This window comes from Hippoglossus stenolepis, chromosome 11 (genome assembly GCF_022539355.2).
Source record: "Hippoglossus stenolepis isolate QCI-W04-F060 chromosome 11, HSTE1.2, whole genome shotgun sequence".
Classification (NCBI taxonomy): Eukaryota; Metazoa; Chordata; class Actinopteri; order Pleuronectiformes; family Pleuronectidae; genus Hippoglossus; species Hippoglossus stenolepis.
Window position 1 is genome coordinate 5739478 of NC_061493.1, and position 12294 is coordinate 5751771.

At 43.3% G+C, this 12294-nt stretch overlaps 1 protein-coding gene across 3 annotated transcripts in view; it reads left to right on the forward strand.

The window, feature by feature from the left end:
* slc6a9 (solute carrier family 6 member 9) overlaps positions 1–12294 on the forward strand; it is a 63412-nt gene that overhangs the window by 40342 nt on the left and 10776 nt on the right. For all 3 annotated transcript variants that reach the window (XM_035169494.2, XM_035169493.2, XM_035169495.2), the window contains 6 exons: positions 1939–2095; positions 5369–5500; positions 5759–6035; positions 10152–10284; positions 10895–11029; positions 11130–11233. In XM_035169494.2, coding sequence (XP_035025385.1) covers positions 1939–2095; positions 5369–5500; positions 5759–6035; positions 10152–10284; positions 10895–11029; positions 11130–11233 — 938 coding nt within the window. The remainder of the gene's footprint in view (positions 1–1938; positions 2096–5368; positions 5501–5758; positions 6036–10151; positions 10285–10894; positions 11030–11129; positions 11234–12294) is intronic.

Consider the following 12294-nt stretch of genomic DNA (forward strand, 5'->3'; position numbering starts at 1 on the left):
GTATTTATGACCAGTATTTACATTTTTTGTCAGATTGAAAGCTTTTCTCACAGAAAATATGAGGCCATTCATTCGACGAGCCCCAGAAACGCAGACTCTGCTACACACAGATAACACGGGCAGCACGACTGAAGTTTGTATTATTGTGTCAATCACAACTCTGGCCAGCCTGCATGGGCTTAGACGCCATAGACTCACACAAGCCAGCAACAGAGAGCTGTACATTTAAATCTTTAGACCTTTCAATATCTGCAACAAAATTCCACTGGCAAAAAACATTTACCATGTAGAAATCTAAGTGAAGTTAACAATCTGGGCTTCTTTTGCAAGAGTGAGATCATCTGTGCACCTGAATATTTGGCCACTGAGGTCACAGGATAGAGGGAGCAAATACTGTTTGTTTTTTTCCGACCATTTATCGTCATATTTTAATACAAGTTGATTTGACAGGCACCTAAGTCCTCCTGTAGCAGCCACAGGTTTTCTACTGACCTAAGCCATTTCACGGTTGCATTGTCCTGTCAAATAAAGACGAAAACGCCAAAAAAAAGACATGCACTGTTCACCGAATAATCACCGGAAATTCTCTGGATAGGCTGTATGTGAGAATGCAGAGTTTTGGACGCCGGCCCCCCCAGGTAAACACAATGAGCTCAAGTGAGAACGCAGCAGGAGATCCTCTGCAGGATGCCCCACAACTGAGTGGCAGTGTTGATGACGTCTTAACATGTGACCGACACGAAACTGAAAAAAACAAAAAGATGACAAATATCTCTGGAAGAAAAAGTGGTACCATACATGCAGAAGATACAGACGAAGATGTCAAGAGAGTTTCGGTGTTGAGGACCAACGCCGGCGTCGATGTGCTGTAAACAAAACCTGTGATATCTGCAGCAGAATAATATGTCCTGCCTCCGCCTGCTCTCCAGAGATGTCGGTGTCTGAGTGGAGAATCTCCTGCTGAGTTGTGTGAAAGGAAAACTGTGGAGAAAGTTGGGACCCAATTGTGCAAATATTCTCCAAAGCTCATGTCTGAAAATAACAACAAATCCTTACTAAAGATACACACCACCACCTCAAAAATTCTGCAGAGATTCACCTTATTTAAAATTACAATTGAAGTACTACAGATTACAACTTTAAAAAATGACTTATTTAAAATTTAAATTAAGCTCTTCTGAATTTTTACATTACAAAAAAAAGCTAAGATCATGACTTCATTTATTTTTCAATGGCTGACGAATTGATCTTTATTTACACTCCAACTACCTGAGGTCACATTTTACAAAAAAGAGCGTACAAATTATTATTTGCACTATTTATTTTTCTGCAAGAGCACGAGTGCCTTCATGTGCACCCACAAACACACCCACACACACTCAATCACACACACACACACACACGGACAGACGGTCGGACACAGCTGAGGTTACGGAGGAGGTCAGGGGAGAGGGACCATCTGATGCCAGCAGATGGAGTGATGGAGGGAGCAGAGGAGAGGAGAGGCTGCAAATCAGGACGACAAGACCAAATGCTTATGGGCTGTTCTTAAGGCGCTGAATTCACTTTACATCGCGTCTGCTCCAGCGCGCCCACCTTATGCCAGACTTTGGGTGGAGGAGATCGTATTTTAACGAGAATATTCAATAACGGAGTGCGAGCAATGCCACATGAATAATTCAACTCCACATGCGGCCCCCAAAGATGTTTTAATATTCACCGTTGTTTTATATTTATAATCACGATAAATGAGGCCTCTGAAGAGACTCGTCTCCATCGGAACATCCGTCTCTGATTTTCGCTTGTTAATGAGGTGTGTTGTAACCTGCTTATAGTAGCTGGACCTTCTGCTGCTGCAGCGCTATCTCAGGAACACACTCGCCTCCCTGCCACCTGAACTCACCCCTGTCGCTCGCTCTCTCCCTGTCTTTGTTGCAGAACGGAGCAGTTCCAGGCGAGCCAGTGAAGAAGGATGAAAACCTCCGGAGAGGCAACTGGGGCAACCAGATTGAGTTTGTCCTCACCAGCGTGGGCTATGCTGTGGGCCTGGGCAACGTCTGGAGGTTTCCATATCTCTGCTACAGAAATGGAGGCGGTATGTGTTTCCTCATAGAGCGTCGCTCCTTTCTCTTGGGCTGTTACTGATTTGATTTATTATTGCTGGCAGGTACATATACAAACTTACAACTTGCATAAAGGGAACATGAAGCAAAAAAAGAGATTGATTCTTTATAAAGCAAATCAACTGATGAGCAGGGAAAGGTGTGTACGTAATGTTTCACTCAAAACCCTGCACTCGCACTCAAGTGTCCGGCTTGTGCTTAGATTTTCTCTTCTTGTGCTTAAACTGTGCACGCCGATATTTTGTTGCTTGGACATTTTCCTGCGTCACAGCTGCAGCTCTTCTCCTCACTCTTCATATGCTGCTCCTGTGCTGTCAGATTTCCCCTCTGCTCTTGGATTTTCTTATCTCCAATTTTTTTTTTTTTGTGCAACAGGTTTGTGAAAATTACCCAATCAGGCCAGGTGTAGTGTTGAAGTGAAATAGTCCCGTCCTCGTTGTGGATCTACTTCTTTGTGTCCCGTTGAGGTGGTTTAAACAGATTCATGCACCTCTGCCCTCCACAGCTTTATTTCACACTCGGCTAACACCAGAGACAATCTTCATTTGTCAACCTGGCGTTCCGTTAGTTGGGCAATTTTCACAGACTTGTTTTGACATTTCAGACACGCATTGAAGTAGCATGAGTGCGAGAAGAGATGACGCTGCAGCGATCGGAATCTGTCCAAGCAACAAATTATGCAAGCGCACAGTTTGAGCACAAGCAGAACGGATCTACGCACAAGCCGGAACTATTTCTTCTTTATTTATTTATTTTTGCTATTTTTGATGTCTTATATATATATATATATGTATATATATATTATATAGGAGGTACTTCAGCCAAAACTATAAGTTACACTTAAAAGCCCCATTAAGCAATATTTTAGGCATGACCACAGAATCAAATGTAAAGTACTGATGAATATAGTTGACTTAAAATGGCTCTCACCCTAACCAGTTTGTAAAAAACAAGTCTATAGAATATATAGGGAGAATATGCACTGTAGGAAATGGTGCACAGCTACAGTAGTTCTCCTGTTTTGCACCAGCTATTAATAAATTAACTACTAAATTGTGTACAAGTTCTAGCTTCTTTACACACTACAGACATACTGCATTAAAACTCGAGTGTTTGGGATGTGGTTGCTAGCTAATTCGAAGAGCACTCTATCTTGCAATGTTGGAGAAAGTGGAAAGAAATTCCTGTACCCACCCCCTTTAACAAATCTGCTCTAAAGGTTCATGGGCTCCTCCCTGGTCCTTACTCCACCCTTCCACCAAGTTTTAAGAAAATCAGTTCAGTATTTTTTTGCGTAATCCTGCCAACAATCAAACAAACAGCATTGAAAACATAAGTTCCTTATTGGTGGAGGTAACCACGATCAAAACAACCAAATACAACAGTTCCTTTGTAAATGTCAGTATATGGCTTTGATTTATTTATACATGCATACAGCAGGGATATGTGTGTTGCTGTATATAGACAGTTACCGGCACAATCCTCCTAATTGAGTCTTAATGTGTATTTTTGTGTTATAAAATATCTTCACAGTCTACATCATCAGACAGGCCAGATGTGTCAGCCATATTCCATTGTAAGTGCACTCAATGCAGCTGTCTGCACCAGCCACATAATAGCTCAGGCTTTATACATCCAGAGCCGCGTGTTCGGCAGGACGTTTAGTGAAACAGCATTATTGTTTATTGGGCTGTGAATGCTGTCAAAATGTGTCTGAGAGCATAGAATGGATCCAGCTGCTGTTGTGCTGCTTTCGCTGTGTAGTCGAGGCAAAAGAACAGGATGAGGCGAGACTGTATTCGTGCTCTGCTGCCGAGTCTTTCTGTTCCCACGTCAAGTGCATCCGAAAAACTCCGGATTGAATTCTATGACTTAGTATCTCTTAGAGGAGCAAGGTTATCTCGCTCGATGACTCAGATCCGTCTTTGACATCTCTCTCACCTGGGTTTATGCTGCAGATATTTGGATCAGTGTTCCGCATGTAGCCGGCCTGCAGTCCCTCACAAGGACTCAGTGTATGTGGGCTGCACGTGAACTCACACACAGCTGCAGGTTTTATGAAGGATCAGGAGAGCTGAGCTTTACCAGCAACGCAAACCCACACACACACACACACACACACACACACACACACACACACACACACACACACACACACACACACACACACACACACACACAGTGATAAGGTTCTGATATTGTACAGTGTCAGCTGGTTGTGATGACCTAGTTCGCATACAGACAAACAAAAAATAACAGACATACGCACACACACACACACACACCCACTACAGACATTCCCTATAGATGAATGTCTGGTTTCTGGTCCAGTCTGAACCACCAGAGAGTTTCTGCACCGGTGAACAGACTCAGCTGCACATTTAGTGACCTCTCTGCTCACTCAGGGGACGTTACTGTGACAGATGAGGTTTTTTCTATCTTTTTGTGTTTTTGAAATACCCCGATGACCGGCTAGATGACGTGTCACAGGTTTTATTTATGTAGTATTACTTTCTGAGGAAATCAGTTTTTGCATAATCTTGCTGACATACAACCTAGCCAACAAACTAGAATGGTGTATACCCTTACCAAGGCCCAACAGTCCCCTAATGAAACCACATTTACATTCACAAGATACAGATTTATACTTGGATCAGCACCAAATTCCACACACTCATACATATCAGTGCCCTTAGTAAGGAGTATTTAATTTCATCAAGATCCAGGAATATTCTTCTTTCTTATTCCCAAAGAAATCAATGAAAATGTTGAAAAACTATTGAATGGGATTTACCTGACCCATACCACATCCTTAAACCAAGTTACGTGGAAATCTGTCCAGTAGTTTTAGTGTAATCCTGCTTCTTGCGTTCTGTACAATACTTATTATATGTACTGCACATATTTTGCAGATTTCTAAAGTGGTTATTGTCTTGCCTACATGTGATTTTATAACTTTATCATGTAGTTAGTGTGCAAATCTTTAGTTCTTCTTTTTCATGCTACCTGTAACTCTCATCTACCTTTAAACCAGTTATTATCCCTGCCAGACAACAGCAGGAGATAAATGGCATCGTTTCTACCTGCTTGGCTGATGTGTTTGTCTGTGGACTCACAGGAAATGCCCACACGTCAACCTTAATGAAGCACTCACATTATGCAGATTGGGAAGCTTAGTATATTATGTGCAGCTTCTCACAATAAGAGAGTGACTGAGTTTTTGTCCTGTTGTTTCACCCCTCCAGGTGCCTTCATGCTGCCGTACATCATCATGCTGGTGTTCTGCGGCATTCCTCTCTTCTTCCTCGAGCTGTCCTTCGGTCAGTTCGCCAGCCAGGGATGTCTGGGAGTCTGGAGGATCAGCCCCATGTTCAAAGGTTAGTGTTGATTGATGGCCGAGGATAAGTTAAAGCCAATGTGTGTGTGTGTGTGTGTGTGCGTGTGCGTGTTGAGAGTGTAGCACATTGATTCTGCTGGTTTCTGTTAACTAGTAGATCATGTGCATCATAAGAAGGTTGAGGTAAAGGTGAGAGGTTGTATTATCATAACAGATTATAGCTGCTTGATTTCATGTCACCTTGAATAGAAGTGAGGTTCCTCCATTTTTCTCTCATCCCTTCTTCTTTTCCCTTCAGGTGTCGGTTACGGCATGATGGTGGTGTCCACATACATCGGCATCTACTACAACGTGGTCATCTGCATCGCATTTTACTACTTTTTCATGTCTATGACCAACCTGCTGCCATGGACCTACTGCAACAACCCCTGGAACACGGCGGACTGCACCGGGGTGCTGGGCAGTGGGTACCCGCTCAACAGCAGCCTGGTCAATGCCACCACCAGCCTGGTGGCGGGGGTGACCGAGGTGGTCAACCGCACCAAGAGGACAAGCCCCAGTGAGGAGTACTGGAAGTAAGTGCTGGCTGTACCAAGGACATTGTGACTTGTACTATTAGAACACTGAAGCAATATATATTAGTTGTGTTTGTTAGTGACCTCAGTCAGACCTGGTATTAACATCCTTCCTGGGTGCTACGATCACAAATGGTCAGCGCTGAGTTCAGGTCTGAACGCACCCAAATGCGTCCTGAACGCGTCCTGAGATCCGATCACTCAGACCACATTTACAGGCGGTCTGGGACGCATTTAGCCACATTCTTCCTGTTGTGTGAACGCAAATGTGGGCCACATGGAAAAGGGCCGTCCAGTCAGCTTCATGTCCTCTGACCCGCTACATCTTCACAAAGAGGCAAACATATTTTGACACTTCTCAGTGCCCAAATGTGGTTATCAACACTGACCACCACCTAATGATTTCCTGAATGCAATCTGTTTTTCATTGTAGGTCTGTACACAGCTCATAGATGCATTCAGCCCCTTCTGTCTCTGCTCACTCTCTCTCCCGCTCTTTTGCTGTTTCTCGTAGAGTAACAGTAAAAAGTAAAGTAAACTTGTAACAGTAATGTAAACTTGACACTGGTGAGATACTCAATCCGGTGCTCGAGTGGTGAAACATTGGTGAAACATTCAATTATTGCACCAAAAATTATAGCAGCATTTTGGAAGATATGAGTTTATGGGAGCTGAATATATGTCTCTGCCTGTGTGTGTGTTCAGCAGATGAACAATCATCAGACCAGCATATTTGTATTGTTATAGGGAACTGTGTAGTCTTATGGCCTGTGGCAAATAGCTCTTGGTGAGTCTGTCAGTCTTGCGCCGCATGCTGCAGTAGAGTTTGCCAGAGGGCAGAGGGTGAAACAGTCCATGGTCTGGGTGGGTTGAGTCTCTGACTGTCTTGGTGGTTCTGCTAAAGCAGCGTGTCCGGAGTGGATCCTATATAGATGGGAGGGGGGTTCTGATGATTTTCTCTGCCGTCCTCACCACTCTCTGGAGGGACTTTTGATCCGAGTCGGAGCAGCTGTCAAACCAGACTGAGAGGCTGCTGGTCAGGATGCTCTCTATAGGGCCTCTGTAGAAAGTTGTGAGGGAAGTGAAGTGAAGACGCTGTTGTGCCCTCTTGAAAAGGGAAGTTGTGCTTGTAGTCCATGTCAGGTCATCCGTGATGTGCACCCCCAGGAACTTGGTGCTTCTCACTGATTCCACAGCATTGCCATGAATCTTAAGTGGAGTATGTATCGTGTGCTTCCTCCTGAATTCAACAGTGATCTCCTTCATCTTGTTGACATTCAGTGACAGGTTAGTGTTGTCACACCAGACAACGAGTTGGTTCACTTCCTCTCTGTAGGCTGAGTCGTCGTCGTTGCTGATGAAGCCCACCACTGTTGTGTCATCTTGAAAACTTGATGATGTGATTCAAATTGTTCTTGGCACGACAGTTGCGGGTCATCAAGGTGAACAACAGAGGGCTCAGAACACAACCCTGGGGGACCCCAGTGTTCAGGATGATGGTCTCAGAGGTGTTTTTTCCAACTCGTACTGTCTGGGGTCTGTCTGTGAGGAAATCCAATCGGACACATCTGTAAACTCAGACTGGGTAAAAACAACATAATCTGACCTTCATGAACAAAAATGACATATTGTGTAATGTGTACATTTGCATAAAATTTTACTCCCAAAGCCAAAATTAAAGCACATAATCCAAAGAACATAATTTTCATAGTTTCTAGTATTGAGTGTGCATTTAGTTTTTCCCAGGTTATGCAACTAACCTCATTGGACTGTCCTGTCGGCCTTTCCTACGAAACCCCGGTCAAAACGGACCCTGCAGATAAGCTTTCCTCAAACATGACCCGTGTTTGCAGAAAGCATTTAAATATTTGGACTAGATTTGACTGAAAGCGCAGCAGCTTTTGAGCAATCTGCAGCGACAGCCAGCCTCACCGCAGTTTAGACTCAACTAAATAACATCACGCACTCACAAAACAAATTATGACTCACGTCCATTACGTCCGCCAGTTTTGAAATAGTTGAAATAGTACATAATAATGTATGATGGGAGGGAGGAGGGAGGGAGAGAGAGAGAGAGAGAGAGAGAGAGAGAGAGAGAGAGAGAGAGAGAGAGAGAGAGAGAGAGAGAGAGAGAGAGAGAGAGAGAGAGAGAGAGAGAGACCGACCAGTAACAGTTGTGTAACTGTTACATTTAAGCTCTATCAGAGACAACATTGTGTTGGGCCAGTTGTTATGCTTTACAATTACCCATGAATCTTCAGCCCAGTACAAACTGCTTCACCTGTACCTGTTGGGTTAGATTTTTTTATGTCAATCCAAAAATGTCTACTCTTTCGATAGTAGTCAGGGTCTCTTTTCCTTTATATACACATTCTCATCACATATGTATATACAGTTGCAATCAGAAATATTCAACCCCCCAAAGATTTTAAGGATTTATCAATTCAAGTTTTTTCAAAGAGCAAGATTCTGCTTCGGACGACTTCTTTATGAGTTGAGTGATACATAAAATCAACACAGAAAATGCATGATGTAGTATTTGTGTGTAACAGTATGTTTTGTTAAGATAGCCATGTCACAATTATTCAACCCCTATATAATATTGTTGTTTTTAAAGCTGTCTGACAGTTTTTATGGCCTAAAGTGGAGTTGAAACATAATTAAGCCTTTGGGAACTCTATAGTGATCCTTCATTTGCTTCAGCTGTGATGCATATATAAACCCCACCCATTCATATTCAAGGTGATTTGCAATCATGGGAAAGACAAAGGAGCTTCCACAAAAGCTGAGAGAGGAGATTATTTCAAGGGCGTTGGGTATAAGAAGATTTCCCAAAAATTTTATATTCCAAGATACACCATTGGGAGCATTATAAGGACGTTTAAAGCTTATGGAACAGCTGCAAACCTGTTGATGATGTGGGGCTGTTTTTCTGTGGCAGGAACTGGCAATCTTGATCGTGTACCTGGCATCATGGATTCCCAGAAATACCAGACCATTTTAAAGAGGAATGTGATGCCTTCTGTTGACAAATTAAACCTTGGTGATCATTGGACTTTCCAGACAATGACAAGACAATGATCCCAAGCACAACCTCCAAGTCAACCAAAGCTTGGTTCAGAAAAAGATCCTGGAACGTCCTGGAGTGGCCTTCTCAGTCACCAGTTTTAAATCCGATTGAAAATCTTTGGTGGGATTTAAAGAAGGCAGTTGCAGCACGGAAGCCATCAAACATCACTGAGCTAGAGGCTTTTGCACGTGAAGAATGGGCAACGATTCCGATCAACCTAATTGTACCTGTCCTTCTTCATGCCCTGTGTGACACACTGGGCATGGACACAGCAAAAAAAATGGACAAAGCACATTTGAAGGTCAGGACAAATCTGATGTCCCGACACTGCTGTGTGTCTCTGGCACTTTGCACAGGCCACAGTTCATCGGACATTCCTGACGCAGTGGATTTAACAGTTTTAGTCCATCAGGCATTTACACCACTAAAACCCTCACATTTCTGCTGCTCTAAACCAACTATATAAAACTCCTATAAAATGAGTAGATCTTTTACAATTACCCAGATTGTTGAATGATATATTCAATTCTTATTGTGTTTGCACTGACATTGCAAAAACACGTCGAGAAAAATTGCTGAGGCAGATATAAAGATGTGTTGGTGGTTTTAGTAATTATCCTCACTGCATGCATATCACGTATAATGTTTTTCAGTGTCACTTTCCAGAAGTCACTTTTTCATAGCAACACAGGCCACATAAAAGCCATTGAATAACTTCACACCGAATGTGTTTGGTCACTCCTGAAACACCTGCAACACTTTTATTGCCTCAAGCAAAGACAAATATCAGGGGAAAGGCAGAGTCGTTGCCAGTAATGAAAATTCCAAGGCCCGGAGGCCCTCCTTGAAGTATTATATGTTTCTGCTGGAGAATGAAATGTTTGCAACACCGAGTGGAGTGAAAAGTGTAAAGCTAGACTTCTTTTTTAGCGTTTGTTTTCTTAAAATTTCCCTCTCGTTGAAATAGAAAACATAAGCCTTGTTAATACAAAATATTTAAATATCTATAGTGTCTATAATATCTAATGTATGTTTCTGTCTCTCAGACACTATGTGTTGAACATCTCTGATGGTATTGGAAACTTTGGAGAGGTCCGTCTCCCCATCCTGGGCTGTCTGGCATTGTCCTGGTTTGTCGTCTTTCTGTGTCTCATCAGGGGTGTTAAATCCTCTGGAAAGGTCAGCGTCTCACACACACACAAACACACACACACACTATCCCTGTGAGGCCAACCTAGCCCCTTACCCCACCTTTACCCTCATGATTTAATGCCTTACCTGAACCCAAACCTCAGTGCCCATCGGCTACTGTCTGTCAACGAATTGGCCTCTTGGGGCATCGGCCAATATTTTTCAGCTTCTGGTGTAGATATCGATTGTGTTTGTTGTTGACTGTTTTTCTTTTGTCAAACGAGTTGAGTGTTTCTCCACACAAAACACAAACAGTGATACTTTTTGTAGGAGTTTTGGGTCCAGACAACACTTCTCTATTAAGAACTATCTACACATGAATTTCCCTCACCTACATATTCTACATATTCACATGCAGAATCTGTTTATAGTGATTACGTTAACCCAAGTGTCCCTTGAACCCAAAAAACCAAGTCTTTGTCCTCAAAAAGCAGTTTTGACCCATGGGCCCCCACACACACATATATATATATATATATATATATATATATTTGGACATTTATAACTTTGTTGTCCCTTTGGTATTTTTTGTTGTCACAAATTCCAATCGACTTCACCACCTTGTCTTGGGGCTGTGTGTGTTTGTGTGCGTATCCAGGTGGTGTACTTCACAGCCACATTCCCCTATTTGGTTTTGACCATCCTGTTCATCCGTGGCATCACCCTGGATGGAGCCGTCAACGGCATCAAGTACTACCTGACTCCGCAGTGGCACAAGGTTCTTGACGCAAAGGTAACACTCACACAGACACAGGGATAAATCAACTGGAAGTAGAAACTGCTCTTTCTCCAACTTTGCACAACCTTTGACTGTGTGTGGGTTTGTTTTGCAGGTGTGGGGAGATGCTGCCTCACAGATCTTCTACTCTCTGGGCTGTGCCTGGGGTGGGCTCATTACCATGGCTTCTTACAACAAGTTCCACAACAACTGCTACAGGTTGGTACAGACTTATTGAACAGCATCTTTGTAAATACCTATTTGCTTTCTTGCAGAGCTAGATGAGAAGATAGATATCAGTCTCGTGTTTTTATGGTAAAGCTAGATTAATGTGTTAGCTGACTTAGCTTATAAGTTCCGTAAAGAGTGGAAACAGCTATCCTGGCTTTGTCTGAAGGTTAACAAATCAGCTTATCAGCACCTCGAATGCTCATTAAGTGACATGATATAGCTGGATTGTTAAATTCTTACAAATATCAAATGTTTAAGATTTTGAAAGGCATTTTGAGATTTCCACAGTGTCATTCTCAAACTAAAACTCAGCATTAAAACTGTGGTGGTCCGATTCACTGTGCCAGTGTCTGGCTGCTGTCGCCTGTGTGAATACGACTGAGCTCATTTTGCATCAGGCTCTGTTTGAAAAGCAGTGTCTCAGCAACAGACCGGCATCTCATTATTTCCACTAATCATAGGGACTAGATGTGGGTAGTGAGGAGGCGTCGGAGGTGAGGAGAGGTGAGTTAGGAGGAGGAAGAGGGATACAATTAACAATATTGAGAATCGACTAGAAGCTCGAGTGAAAAGACAAGCGGAGAGAAGTTGTTGAAAGGTGTGCTGGCTGTATAAAGTATTTGTTCCTCTGCCAGGAGCTTGGGGTTTTTGCTATCTGCGCACACAGCTGCACGGCGGCCTAATCAGCTCGCGGGCTCCACAGCTCCGTCCCCGCGGCGTCGCTCTCTGCACTCCTGCAACACCACCGGTTGGTGCATATGCAGTGCACGTCAGGGGTCAGGAGACGGGGGCAGAAGAGCGAGGAGGGGGACTGACAGCAAAGTTATCAGAGTCGTCCTCCGTGATCAGGTCTGATGGGAAATATGAGGAGACGAAACAAGCGTAGCCGCATGGTTCCCCTGTTAGATGTGAACAAAGTCCAAGTGAGAGTTAGAGACAGAGTAAAGATGAGAGGTGCTCTAAACACATCCTCCCGCTGAAACAGGTGCAGCCCAGAACAAGGACAACACATTCCAAAAAAAAATTATATAGAAAAATGCTGCATCGCT